Below are 14,562 nucleotides of genomic sequence, written 5' to 3'. Positions count from 1 at the left end.
TGAGGTTATCAATAGGGTGACCCTTGTTCCTACGTTTCGATTGGCTTACCTAAAGTTTATGAGAAAAACTAAGGAATTGTAAGAGGGGATGGGGAAAAGGAGACGGTTAAAATTATGGATTTAAAATTTTTAGGTATGATACATTCTGGTGGGCCCGAGGACTTTATAAGGAGGACATGTTGAGTGATAAAAGGTACGGTGGTCTACCGATATCGATTTTATCGCTGGTAGGAAGATATAATTGATAGATAGAGAAGTAAGTTAACTCCCTTGTTCAGCTGAAGAGCAATCGTCGAAATAGTCTAATTGGTACAGTACCTGAGTGTTTTGCAGGCGAAAGGATTTCTTGTGGGTCATCCGCGAGTGATAATAGGCGTCAATTGTTAAGGCTCTGTTTGGCGGGAACGGAACCGTTCAGGAACGGTCCATTTCAAAATGGCTGCAACAGGTGAAATGGAGCACTTCTGTTTCGAAACGGTTTCTCTTACCTTCAATTGAGAATTTTTTTTAACCCCTGGCAACACTCTATAGGGCAGAGTAATTTTGAATACCATACCCTAATAAATCTGCTTTTTTCTTTTTCTTGTAAACTAATGAAATAAATTCTATATTATGTGCAAATCTCTCAGTCTCCTGTACAAAAAAAACTATCTTATCTTAACATTCGTGAAAACTTCTCCCTTCTCTAAAGAGGTTTCAACTTATTCACAGATACCAAGATGGACGAGCATTCTCCTCAATACCAGTGTGTTACCACTTTCACCATACTTATCATAATTGTTTACTAATTTAAAATAGTAGTTCACCTTTGAATACACAAACCTTGAGCGATAAGACTCAATCAATACAGTTAGACTCGGATACTACTGCAAGTCAAAATACTGCATGTATACTACCAAGTGGGCATCAACCTGAGTGTTCTAACCACTCCTGCGAGATTGAAGGTAAGTTAAATATCACTATAGTTACGATGATAAGTTCTAACTTTTTTTTCAGAAAATTTATCCGAAATTTGTGTTCTAGACCCCTGTGAAGTACCTTCCTCCTTTACGGGAAGCAAGCAGAAAACCCGCAAGCCTCGCCGGCTTCCAGTTGAATGGTCTCCTGGAATGACATCTGTGTTGTTGCGAGAACTAGTTCAAGCTATTAGGACTGGAAAACGATCTAATAATGGGCTAAAGATGGAAGTTTGGGATAAGATTGCTGAGACAGTTCTTCTGATTGCTGGACCTGGGGCTCCTGTAACAGGTGAGAGATGTCAAGGCAAATTGGACACCTTGAAGAAAAAATGGAAGATGTGGACCAGGTTGAAAGATTTGAGTGGTTTTGGGGTTGATCTTAAGACTGGTGCGGTTACTGCACCAGATGAAGTATGGGAGGAAGAAATAAAAAAACAGCCTGGAATACGAGAGTTTCGTGACAAACCACTTGCAAATGCAATTGAGTTGGTGGAAATCATGGAGGGAGTTCAAGCAACAGGTGGTCATGCAATCTATCCTGGCCATACAAAATTACAACAAATCACGATTCCTTCGCCCCTTAGGTCAGATCTAGCAACTCAGGCTGATCCAGAGTAGACCAGCCCCGATACAAGTCCTCATCAACATAAGCGGAGAAGGCTAGCACCACTGGGACATATTCAACAACCTCCAAGGAGTGTTTCTGAACGGCTGATCACTGCTGTTGAAGGGATGGCCACTACACCAATTACTATTGCAGCATCCCAATCAGTTGTTCAGCAAGCTGTATCAAAGCTTTAACAAAAGTATAAAGGAAGACCAGGGTGGTCAACACAAGATATTGTTACTGGATATGAGCTTTTTGAGAACCCAGTTAAGGCAGAAGTGTTTTTAGCATTAGAGGAAGGTGAAGATCAGGAGCTTTGGTTAAGAGGTCAAATAGTACGTTACAAGGCCTAGGAATTCTACAGCAGTTAGTCTACTGTGACTGGTTTTGGTATTGTACATAATCAAGCCACATTTGTGTTGCACGTTTGTCTCGATCTTGTTTCATCTCTCCCATATCTTGTGCCTCTCTAACATTTCCTTCATCCTCCTCCTCATAACTTGGATTTGATTCCTCAGAGTGATTGATGTTTTCCAAGGATGAATCAGCATCCTGGTAAAATTGATCCTCCTCTCCATTTGCCCGGTGTCGAATAAAGTTATGTAATGCACAAACTACCAATATAAGTTGAGCTTGTGTGGTAAGGTCAAACTCTAGAGCTATATTGAGAATTTAAAACCTCTTCCGTAAAACTCCAAAGATACGTTCAATAACATTTCGTAACTAAGCATGACGTAGGTTGAAAAGCTCTTCCTTAGTTCGTGAACGTAAATGAGCTTGTGCTTGCTCCTGCAGATGATATCGTACGGTACGGTATGGTGTTAAAAACCCAGGACGAAGACCATATCCTACATCTACAAGATAAACTGTATTTTCATGTCTTGGAAATCCATGAATCACAGCATTTTCTAATACTCGAGCATCATTGGCTGAACCCTCCCAGCCAGAACATACATAGAAAAAGTACATATCCAAGCTGCATCCAGCAAGAACATTTTGCGAGAGGGTACCTTTCTAGTTACGATAGGGACCCTGCTGGTTTCGTGGGACATGGGCCAAAATGTGTGTCCCATCGATCGCTCCACGAACATCCTTAAAATTGGACATCTTTCCCCAATTTTTCCGTATTTTTGCAGGAATATTGTTTGGTGGAAGATGTACAAATGCTTCATACAGAGGCAGGAGAGCCTTTAGAACTTGATGAAAATAGCTGTAAAATAATTAGAATAATAAACATTTCATATATAAATATTATAGTGCAATTAATACTAACCATGAAATTGTTTCTCCACTATGCTGAAAGTGTTCCTGAGCTTCCCTATTTGTAGCTCCATGTCCAATAATCTATAAAAACAATACAAGTTGTTCTTCCACAGCTACTTGACGTGTAGACACCAGTAATCCCCTCTCAATTACCCAGTCTCAAAGGTCTAACAATGTTGTAATTGGCATACGAATAACCTCTAAAGCACGACGAGGATGTGCTTGCAGGATTTCAGCAGTATAAATCATTCCAGTTCGAATAGATGTATGAACAGGTTCTTTAGAGAGGAATAGATGAGAATAGAGAGCAGAGGTAATTGCGATATGAATCCGTCTTTGAATTATGGCTGTATGAATTGTGCTCATATTGGGGTGAGATGCTATCTTGGAGGTGTATGAGTTGTTTTTGGAGGTGCCAGTGGAAAATATGATGTATAGGGAATACTCTGGTTATTATTTTTAATTAAGATGTCTTTATACATTACAAAAATTTTTTAATACAAAACTAGCCTAAGTGGGGGACCAGCTACTGTTGCAAACCTGGTTGCCAAGATCCACTTTGGAACGGAACGGTTCTTGTTTTTCTACATTACCAAACACTGGATTTACTCCAACCGTTTTGAAACGGAAGGAAACGGTCGTTTGTATGGGGGAACGGACCAGTTCCGTTCCCGCCAAACAGAGCCTAAGTATTCGGCGTGGGGGAAAACGCAGAGAGAAAACGTCATCAAAGAGCTCTGTTACCATCCTTGAAAGAAAAAAAAAGTGAAAAAAAAAAGGCTTGCCCAAACGTGGCTGTGCAAATTATGCTTGTTACGGTTGTTCAAGTTGCTATCATACAAATAAAATCCTTCTTCACCAGCCTCACTCAATCCTAATGAAGTATGATACTTTGAGCGTGTCCAGCTCCCTTATGACACAAGTACCGGTATCCATAAATTTACTTGTATCATACCAGGAATTCGATGGTAAGCCACACTAGGGTCCTGGCTCGCCTACTCGTATTACCTCTTGGCACCGCCTTGTGCACTCATCGCGCCCAGATCTCATTCGCCGTTCCGGCTTGGATCCCGAAGGAAAACGCTCTCTGGAGTCCCGACCCAGAAGCCAATTTCCCGCATCCAGTCGATACACTTGACCCGGTTACCCATCTTAAATCAATCAAGGGGCCCAGGACGACAGCATCAAGCATTGCCTCGTTCTTCGCATCCCTATCCAATCCAATCCACAGCTCTCCGCCTCATCACGCCCCCTAACTCGGGAAAGGCTGCGTCAGTGTCGACATGGCTGCCAACCAGCCTGTTGACCAGCAGCAGTTACCGCAGCACCAGCAGTCGCCCCAACAGCAGCATCAGCTCCAGAGTCCCTCTTCTCGTGCCGAGCAGAGGCCAACCTCCGGTCTGTCGTCGTCACAACAGCACGAAAAACGGCATGATGTGCTAACCGGGACAACCACTGCCCGAAACTCCACTTCCACAAATTCTCTCTCTTCACGATCTCTCGCAAGTGGGAACGCAAAAGACGGTAGAGACTATATGGATCATCACAAGTGGGATAATGTCCGGACGCTACCAAGTTGGCTCCCCCCTCGTTGTAAGATTTATTGGTGGCAGTTTACGGTTTTCGGACGTGTCAGGCTGACAGTCTATTACTTGTAGCGTGGGTTCAGCGGCGGGAGGAAGACGAAGATGACTTGATTTCTCCTCCACCAATGGCTCACCGGAGACCCCCAGAGCGATCAGCGCATGATGCTCAGCGAGAAGCAACCCCCGTCACGATTTCGCCATTGCGAGAGCATGCCAGCCGATGGCGGGGGTTTGTGGAAGTCACTTCTTACCCGCCGCAGTCATCCCAGTCCGAAAAACGAGTTGATGATGGATGGCTGTCTCAACAAGGCGATCTCAGTAGCCCATGGCTTTCAAATAATAGAGATATGGAGAACCAAGGCGATGGGGTCGGAGAGGAAAATGATGGTGCGTTGTTTGTCGGTTCGAAGACCAGGAAGATATGGTACAAGAGGGCACATGTACGTCTACTACTTACTGAAGGGGGGGATTAGTTGCTGACGCAGTGCGCAGGTTACGCTGCTAAATAACCCCATGGTCCCTTTGACCTTTAGGGCTTTGATTTGGGTACTTTCGCTTCTGGCCCTAGCCTTCGCATGCAGTGTGTTTCAATTGAGCAACAAGTACAATTTCGAACAAAAGCCATCTACAATTATGGCTATTATTGTGGATGTGGTCGCTTTGATATACTTGATTTACATTACATATGACGAGTATTCTGGCAAACCGCTCGGTTTGCGGTCTCCTAAAGCGAAGATGCGATTGAGTGAGATTACCAACCTTCTAATCATATCTACGCTTTTAAACTGACGCTGCAACCAATTCTAGTAATGCTTGACCTATTGTTCATCATTTTTGACTCGGCCAACTTATCTTTGGCTTTTGACACACTCTTCGATGTTCGATGGAGTTGTCGAAGCGCTGATTTTAAAGATGACCTCAATGTAAGCTTCAACAGTCCAAACAGCGAGGTGTTTAACTAATCGAGATACTAATGCACGGATCCAGAGCTCCAGAACCGTGGATTCTATATGCGATAGGCAACGTGCTCTTGCAGCGTTTCTATTCCTTGCACTATGTGCTTGGGTGTCAACATTCACAGTTAGTGTGTTCAGGTGGGTACTTCTTCGTGTGGTTGATATTTTTCATCAACTGAAATTTATATTATTAGACTTGTGGAGAGAGTCTCTTCGGGGGCCCGTTCATAATAATCAACCCCCCTAACCGGGCTTTCACAAGGGAGTCAAAAAATCCATAACTTCCAATTTTCCCTTTATAATTCTCTGCCAAAGATAATTTTGTAGTCATTGTATATCTCTCTTTGTCACATGGCATAGGTCTATCGGTATTTCCCTTAACTGTCTGTTTCTCTTTCTTTTTCTTTTTCTCGGAAGTGGGAGAAAATGCATGGGTAGGTGGGCACGGCGTTCCTTTGCTCTTTACTTTTGTACTTGTACTTCTGGTTTGGTTCCTTATTTGCTATTACTCTGTCGGGTTATCTGTGTCCTTTCCTATGTCAGCACACCTATTATCACACTCTCTGTTTTTCTTTTTCTTTTTTCCCTTTCCCTCTTGTTGATGCAGGTGTTCATGCTAGTTATCATCTTGCATTATATAATTATTCTGCTGCTGCTAATCAACTCTTGGGTGTGGGCGCAGAGGCTAAGTAGCTTCATAGGTCGGTATCTTGTTAGCTTGTCTTGTATTTGAGTTCGTTTTGGGAGAATGGGAAAGAATACATTTGGAGGGATTTTGCTTTGATACATTTGCAGCATCATGCCTTGCCACTGCTTGTATTGTATCCTTATGCCCCAAGAAGAGTAGCTATGGGTCATACCCAAGAAGAATGCACAATGCCCTCTGCATTGGCAGATCTCCCTGGGGCTAGCCCTACAGTTCCGGTAGAAATTTATTGAGCACTCTACTAATATTCAAATAACAGCATCTCAGACTCAATCTCCGGTCCCTGAAGCATCTGGGCTCTCTGTTCCTGTGAGGTTCTCTTATATTCCGGAGTAGGCAGACGCAAGGCCAATAACAATGACTATGTTGCAGAACTGTTGCTATCGGTACCCTAGACAGTGTAGCTATGATATATCCGGGTTCGAGACAGTTTGTGGCCTGTTGGGTCGTGCGAACAGATACCGTATTAACTCCTGGGGTTCGTTATCTCACTAGGGTTCTAAATATTCCTTGTATGATATCACATCATAAATAGGGACACCAGCCCCTGATAGGTTTAGTTTGATAAGTTAATAGAACTGCAAAACCAGTTAATGAGATCCAACTGGGCCAATGGACTTAGGCTATTACTATACCGTGTCTGGAAAGCAACTAATCCTTCTTTTGTTTTATTTTTGTGTTGTCTTGGTTTTTGATTTATTCTCTTTTTTGTTTTTTGTTTTTGTTTTTAGTTACTGTAGTAGGTGGTACTAGGATAAAATATATTATAATAATCATGGAACTAAAGAACTTTTGTCTCTAAGTCATGAGATTACCGGGCTGACGAGGGCAACGAATCGCAAGAACTACTGTGATACGAATAGTACGAGTATTGCAATCAGGTTGTTAGTTGCATAGTCTAGTATGATAACGACTTATCATACAATATTACCTTGTGTGGGCAACTGAGTATTATAGATATATCTAACGTAAAGTACTGTATAGTGACTTAGAATTGCCTAATGTGTGATGTTACCAGTATGTCCATGTGTATATGGGTACAGAATTTAGGCTTTCGAGTTACCGTATTTAGAATCGCCATAGTACCGGTAGTATGGAGTACTTGTATCAGCATTTTCACGCTTTTCACGCTCCGATGCAGTGGAAAATTGGATGATACTTGTAGTCTATATCACCCAAGCGCCATTTATCCTATCATCATGCCTGTATTTCACCATTGGTCCTCACGAGGCAACGGTGGTATCTGTTTACTAGCGGGTGTCAGGTACTCGTACCATACCAGATGATATGATAATATAGATTAGTTGGGATTAGGAACCCTAGCTTTTTAGTTGTTCGGCTTTTGAGTTTTGCGGGTTCAATTGAGCCGCTCTTTCTACTGTACCCGCAACACGAAGTACCGGGCGACTCATAGGTGCATAGAATAGCGCCCAGCCAAGTCCTAACACCCAGCCTCAGAACACCACACCAGACAGAACCAGCACTCACCTTCCTAGGTTCCCCTCCAACACCAGCATCCACTTTCATCGCCAGCCTTCCTCCACCCACCCCAAACCCCACCATCTAGTGAACTCGATTTGCAAACAGTTCACTTTCTTAAATTCTCTCCTTATATTTCTCATTCCACCTCCCGACTGTATTGCCCTGGCACGCTACGGTAGTTTCGGCATTTTTTACGGACTCCGAAAGCAGCTCTGTTTCTCCTTCCACATCCCCTCTTTGCATCAACAAGGTGTCTAAAGGATGCAGCCAAAGGCACCAAACAGGGAGGACCTTGGTCAAACGTAAGTATTTCTTGTATTTTTCTCTGCGATAGTTTGGGGCTGAATTATCTTGCTAGATGGAGCTATCTCGAGGCGGGTGTCGAGAAGATTATGAAGAATCTCCAGACAGGTGTTGATATGACTACAGTGAGTTATTTTACGTCTGGTTTCTCACTGTTGATATTGTATTCAGTAGGCTGACCACTATCCTAGTACATGGGCGTCTATACGTAAAATATTCTCCTCCGGACACATTTGCAGTTTGCTCACTAACTGTTCCCCACCCAACATCAGTGCGGTTCACAACTTCTGCACATCCCAAAAGGCAGTGAACTCTAGTCCCCAAGCGCTGCATAATTCGGGTGCCGTTCATCGAGGTGGTCTGTCGTCATCCAACTTTAGAGAAGGTTCTGGTTTGCTGACTTTGTTTTTGAGGCGCTGTAGCTCACCTACTTGGAGAGGATCTATACAAAAACCTTATAGGCTACCTAAGCAAGCACCTCACCGCTCTGAAGGATGTGAGTTGGATAAAATTCTATTCTACTGCTAATTATGACCACTCCCTGATTTGGTGGGTTTAGGAGGCATCTGGCCATGCGGACGAGGCCCTCCTCGCTTTATACATTCGTGATTGGGATCGGTATACCACTGCTGCGAAATACATCAACCACTTATTCCGATACCTCAATCGACATTGGGTGAAGCGTGAAATGGATGAAGGCAAGAAAAACATTTACGATGTTTATACGGTTCGTTTGTTCTTTGGAGAAGAAAAAGGTTAGGGTTAATATTTGGTGTCATAGCTCCATCTTGTACGTTGGAGAGTTGATCTCTTCGATCATGTCCAAAAATACGTCATGGATGGTGTTTTGAAGCTCGTTGAGAAACAGCGAAATGGCGAGACCATCGAAACCGCTATGGTCAAAAGCATAGTAGATTCCTTTGTTTCTCTGGGGCTCGATGAAAGCGATTCTTCAAAGTCGACCCTGGATGTCTATCGTCAATTCTTTGAAAAGCCCTTCCTGGAGGCTACTACCGCCTATTACCAAATGGAATCCAAACAGTTTGTGGCCGAAAATAGTGTGGTAGAGTACATGAAAAAAGTTCGTCCCCTCGTAGCTAATCGTGGTGCTTGGTACTAATATGAATTCCAGGCCGAGACAAGGTTAGCTGAAGAGGAAGGGCGTGTGCAAATGTATCTCCACCCCGATATCTATGGGCCATTGATGAAGACTTGCCAGAAAGTCCTCATTCAGGAACATGCCCCCCTTCTGCGGGAGGAATTTCAGGTGTTGCTAGACAATGATCGTCAGAGCGATTTGCAGAGGATGTATAACCTTCTTTCTCGTATACCGGATGGACTTGAGCCTCTTCGTACGAAATTTGAAGCGCACGTTAGGAGAGCTGGAACTTCTGCTGTTGATAAGATTGCCGATGAGGGGGGGGACAATCTTGATCCAAAAGTCTATGTCGATGCTTTATTGGAAGTTCATACGCAGTACCAGAACCTTGTGAATGTTGCATTCAAAGGGGAGGCAGAGTTTGTCCGCTCCTTGGATAACGCCTGTCGCGAGTTTGTCAACAGAAACAAAGTATGCAAGTCGGCATCTACAAAATCCCCCGAGCTTCTTGCAAAGTATGCAGATTCACTTTTGCGCAAGAGCGCCAAGAGCGCCGAAGAATCGGACCTTGAGAACAAGCTCACGGCTATCATGACAGTCTTCAAATATGTTGAAGACAAGGATGTTTTTCAGAAATTCTACTCTAAAATGCTGGCGAAGAGGCTGGTGAACTTTACTTCGGCCTCCGATGATGCGGAGACAAGCATGATTGGAAAGCTCAAGGAGGCCTGCGGCTTTGAATACACCAACAAACTCCAACGCATGTTCCAGGATATGCAGATCTCTAAGGATCTCAATGACAACTATAAGGCGTGGTTAGAAGGAAAGGGAGAGAGTGCGTCTAATGGTGTTGACTTCAGCTGCCAAGTTCTCGGAACATCTTTTTGGCCTCTGAACCCTCCCACAACCCCATTCAATATCCCTGAAGTTATAGTTCAAACCTACACTCGATTCGTTGAGTTCTATAACGGGAAGCATAATGGCCGTAAATTGACTTGGCTATGGCATCTTTGCAAAGGGGAACTAAAAGCCAGTTATTGCAAAGCAACCAAGACCCCATATACTTTCCAGGTCTCGACATACCAGATGGCCATGCTCTTATTGTTTAACGATGCGACAAAGATTTCCTATGAGGAATTTGAAAAATCTACTGGGTTGTCGAAGGAGTATATGGAGCCGGCGTTGGCGGTCTTCTTGAAAGCCAAGGTATTGACCATATCGCCTCCTGGTTCAAAAATTGGGCCAGGCACTCAATACTCCCTCAATTTCGATTTTAAATCTAAGAAGATTCGTGTGAATCTCAATATGGCTGTCAGGGCAGAACAGAAGCAGGAGGTTGAGGAGACTCATAAAACCATTGAGGAGGACCGTAAGCTCCTGATGCAGGTAAGATATGTATCTGTTATTGTATGCGGAATTATTTTACTGATAGTTTCTAGTCCGCGATCGTTCGCATCATGAAGGCCCGCAAGGTACTCAAACATGTTGTATTGGTGCAGGAGACCATTGGGCAAATTAAGTCCCGTTTTACACCCAAGATTCCCGATATCAAAAAGTGCATTGATATCTTGTTAGAGAAGGAGTACCTTGAGCGCTTGGATGGGGAACGTCTAGGTATTGTTTTCTTTGTTCCAGCTGAAACTGTTTGCTAACGTTTGATACAGGTTACTTGGCCTAAGGAATTGTTGCGACGACATAATGACTGCTAACGACATCTAATTTTACCGGGACTAAATTGTCTTCTTATAACTAGCTACAGATCGGTATCCACCATTGCAGATAGGTTGGTATGTGGTCTGTGGTAGTAAACCAGTGTATGTTGGAGGATGGGTTTTGTCCTTAGTTTTTTGCCGTCTTGCTTCTCTAAACAAATTTCCTAAATCTCCGTTTTTAACTTTTCTTTCTCTTGGGCTTGCATGGTATGTATCTTTAGGTCTTTTAAGATACCGGTACGGGTCCATTGGTTCATGGTTGGATAGCTATACCAGTGTGGAGAAGCCGTTGTCCTGTTCCTAGGGCAACTTTTTTTACAATACATAGAACCGAAGCTCAAATTTCTTAGTTTGATATTCAGTGCTAAAAATATCGCATTATGGCAGCAAATATTAGCAGAGTATGATAACTTGTAGCTTCTAGACAATTAATTTACCCGTTCATGGGCAGCAGGCATGATACGGTTTAGTGTACGAGGGGGGGGGAAAGAAGTAGTGCGACACAGTAGCAACCGCTTCCCACAAGATTGCAACTCTACTCCCAACCCCCATCACTACAATACTCACCATATCCCCCACCACCTGCCAAACCATTTCAGAAAAGCACTATGAGGGTAAAGGGAACCCGCAGAAGTGAGCATAAGTAGTTTAATTAAATGAATATGTACATAAAGTTGAAATAATAATAAAATTAAATGATTTAGCAATTAGTCCACGAAATCTTAAGCGGCGGCGATCGTTGACAAAGAAGCGACAGCGCTTCGAGTGGGAAACCACGCTTGATGACCGGATCAGTATTATTGCTCTCCAAGAAATAGCGGAGTGGTCTTTCAGAAAGATAGCTACCGAATTGAAGGAAAAAATAGGCCTTAAAGTTCACCATAGTACCTGTACTCGCATCTATCAACGGTATCGGGAAACAGGTAGTCCTTCCAACTAACAGCGAACAGGAAGACCTCCAATCTTCCAGGAGTCTGATCTACTTGATCTAAAGTCTTTTATTAAAGAAAATAAAAGAAATAGAAGACTTTCTTGAGAGGATATTAAAGAAGAGAAGGGATTAAAGGGATCATCCAGGACAATTAGGAAGGCAGCTAAGAGTCTTAATTTAAATAAAAGAAAACCACGCAAGAAGTAAGTACTTTAATGAAAATTCAAGTGTTTACATAACTAAAAGATATTTTAGATGGGGATTGCGCCCTAAAAATATACCAATTAGATTTGGTTGGTGTATGAGAAAAAGAGCTTGGAAACTAAGAGACTGGTCTAGAATCATATGGACTGATGAAACCTCATTCTCTACAGCTGGATTTGGGCAGAGAGGATGAGTGATAAGAGAACCTTCTGAGAAATATGATCAGGATTGCATTGATGAGGTCTGGGAGTCAGGAAGGGAGACAGTTATGGTATGGGGAGCCTTTTGTAGGGATTTAAGGTCAAAGCTAGTGGTAGTACCAGGAAAGGTTAAAGTGGATTCTTATGAGTATACTAAGTAAATTCTGGATCCAGTTTTAATTCCTTTCTGGCATGAGTGTTGTGAGAGATTTGGTTGAATTAGGGTTGTTGAAGATAGTGCACCAGGGCATAAAGGGTAGGTTCTACATCCTTATAATTATTGTATTTTCTGTTTTTTGATATAGAAATACTTACTTAAGAATATGATCTAACTGCTTGTAATGATCCCTCTCTGGATAGTTAGTTCTTGGTAACAGGGAATGATGGTTCTCTTTCTATCTTCTTCTTTCTTTGTCTTCCGATAGCTTTAGGCCTCCATCTATGTTACCTGTAACGTGTTCGCAAGATGCTAGTCACGTTATCGGAAATAGATACGATAGTTGGCAGGTGGCCTGCTCTTCCAGAGAGGAGGCGAGAGCTGAGAACTAAAGGAGGCTTAGAGGGTGTACTGAGGAACAAAGAAGTAACTGTTCAACCAAGTATATTGAAATACTGTCTGTCGAAGTCTGCCTTCTCTATCGTAGAAACAGGGGGTCTTTAAATACACAAATCTGTTCATGTCTAGCATGAACGAGACTAATCAAAGGTATCAATCGATACACTTTGGTAAAACTCCTTAAGTATCAAAGCGATACTTAAAACAAAACATAAAACAAAACCAAGTATCAAACGATACTTAAAACAAACCAAGTATCAAAGCGATACTTAAAACAAAACATAAAACAAAACCAATAACCGAGTACCCGTACCGGTTACATTCCCCAAAACAAAACAACTGTTTAAGTAAACAAAACCTAATAATCATCAAAAGTGGAGTCTGAGAAACTAAAGGCTTCAGTTTCCGCTAAAAACTCTTCATCATAAGTATCACACCAGGGACAAGAGGAAGCTCTAAGGAAACACTTAGACTCAAAGAAATGCAAGTCACAGTAGTCACGAATACCAGATTCGCGTTTTACATCAACTCAAGCATGATCACAATCAGGACAGTAATCTATCCAGAGGATTTCGAAGTAGTCTTCAAGTTGGATAACATCGCGGTTCAACAACAGTCCAACAATCTGTTGTCGCAGCCTCACATTGAGTTCCACATAGTTTGACATCGTTATGGTATTGGGATGGTGATTGGGATCAGATAAGGTTGTCGAGAACCTGTTCCATAGTATGATTTTCATCATCGCTACTTTCGAATTCTGATTCAAAGTATGGTGCCCAAAATCCATCTCTAGCTTCGAGTTCTGTATGCCATCGCTCAGTTTCTGGCATCATGGGTGTCCAGCACATGGTGATGTAATTGATTGTTGGAGGGAGGGATTCGTTTGGCATATTGTCTTTCCACCATTCGTTCACTATATCCATAGCATGCTCCAGTCCTTCTAGTGGTTCCCAGCTGTTTTCACTTGTTGGATATCCTTTCTATTTGACTAGAAACTGATAATTTCCATGCCAAAGGTGGTGGTCTCTGATTTCTTCAACTTCCCATTCATCTTTCTTATCGATGATGATAGGTGCAGGTCAAGGGTGGGATCTTCCAAAGAACTTAGAGTCGTCATTTGGATGGAATCACTTGACAGATGAGGCATGGAAAACTGCAGTATTGTGGCGATACATGCGTCCATCCATCTGGACAGTGTAGTTTTCTGTATGCTCGTCAAAAGATAAAACTTTGAAAGGTCCTCACTATCGGGGTTGTAGTTTCTTGCTGCGTCCAATATTGGTAATGAACCTGTTTCCATGTACCATGAGCATATCACCTGGTGGGATGGGGACATATTTACGTCGTCGTTTCTGAGCAGTAGTGGTGCTTTGGAATCGGGCAGCTTTAACAGCTTGGAAGGCATCGTTCCGAATTGCTTGTTGGCGGTTTAGATGGTCATCAGAGGCTGGGACTGAGGAGTTCTTAAATAGAGTTGTAGGTAGGAGAGGGTATTGACGGCCGAAAACTGCCTTGTATAGAGACATTCCCAAGGTGTCTGAATATCCGGCATTGATATATGCGGCGAGTTCAACAAGGGCTGGTTCCCAGTTGGTCTGTCATTCATTGATCAAGTTCCTGATTCCGGTCTTAACTTCGCGGATTTTTCGTTCTGCTTGGCCATTAGTCTCATGGTGTCCAGGGGTAGCCATGATGTGGTTTATTCCAAGGGAGGTCAAGGTTTGCTTCCAGAATTTGGTGGTGAAGCGGGGATCACGCATCACTGATAATAGATAAGGGATACCCATGGGGGGTAAACAGGTATTGTTGGAGGTTATTCCAGGTGTCTTTGAAGGAATCGGTAACTTTCATTGGTATGAGCCATGTATATCCGGAAAATCGATCCACAGCTACCAAGATGGTGTCATATCCTACGGACTTGTTGAATGGTCCTGCGAAATCGATGGCATAGGATTCGAATATTTCACATGGTAGTTGGAGGGTCTGCGCTTTCCCTTC

General features: G+C 42.9%; 3 protein-coding genes; 2 read left to right on the top strand and 1 right to left on the bottom strand.

Moving 5' to 3' along the window:
* The window catches only part of GSTUM_00002126001 (uncharacterized protein), a 1,746-nt gene extending 1,423 nt beyond the window's left edge, over positions 1 to 323 (bottom strand). The window contains exon 1 of the mRNA XM_002835962.2: positions 50 to 323.
* A 112-nt stretch (positions 324 to 435) lies between these two features.
* Positions 436 to 6,155, top strand: GSTUM_00002125001 (uncharacterized protein; the record flags this gene model as incomplete). XM_002835961.2 has 7 exons in its annotated part: positions 436 to 448; positions 4,351 to 4,404; positions 4,488 to 4,855; positions 4,908 to 5,160; positions 5,223 to 5,338; positions 5,403 to 5,509; positions 5,566 to 6,155. The coding sequence occupies 7 exons, from the start codon at positions 436 to 438 to the stop codon at positions 5,600 to 5,602; spliced, it is 948 nt and encodes a 315-aa protein (XP_002836007.1). The 3' UTR covers positions 5,603 to 6,155.
* A 1,463-nt stretch (positions 6,156 to 7,618) lies between these two features.
* Positions 7,619 to 11,064, top strand: GSTUM_00002124001 (uncharacterized protein). XM_002835960.2 has 10 exons: positions 7,619 to 7,861; positions 7,918 to 7,987; positions 8,054 to 8,070; positions 8,135 to 8,220; positions 8,276 to 8,358; positions 8,422 to 8,589; positions 8,644 to 8,943; positions 8,995 to 10,347; positions 10,401 to 10,575; positions 10,626 to 11,064. Exons 1-10 carry the CDS (start codon positions 7,821 to 7,823, stop codon positions 10,637 to 10,639), a joined length of 2,307 nt encoding a protein of 768 aa, XP_002836006.1. The 5' UTR covers positions 7,619 to 7,820; the 3' UTR covers positions 10,640 to 11,064.
* The last annotated feature ends 3,498 nt before the right edge of the window (positions 11,065 to 14,562 follow it).

This window comes from Tuber melanosporum, assembly GCF_000151645.1.
Source record: "Tuber melanosporum whole genome shotgun sequence assembly, scaffold_122, strain Mel28".
Classification (NCBI taxonomy): Eukaryota; Fungi; Ascomycota; class Pezizomycetes; order Pezizales; family Tuberaceae; genus Tuber; species Tuber melanosporum.
Note: the sequence above shows the minus strand (reverse complement) of the source record. Positions and strands in the feature narration are given on the sequence as shown.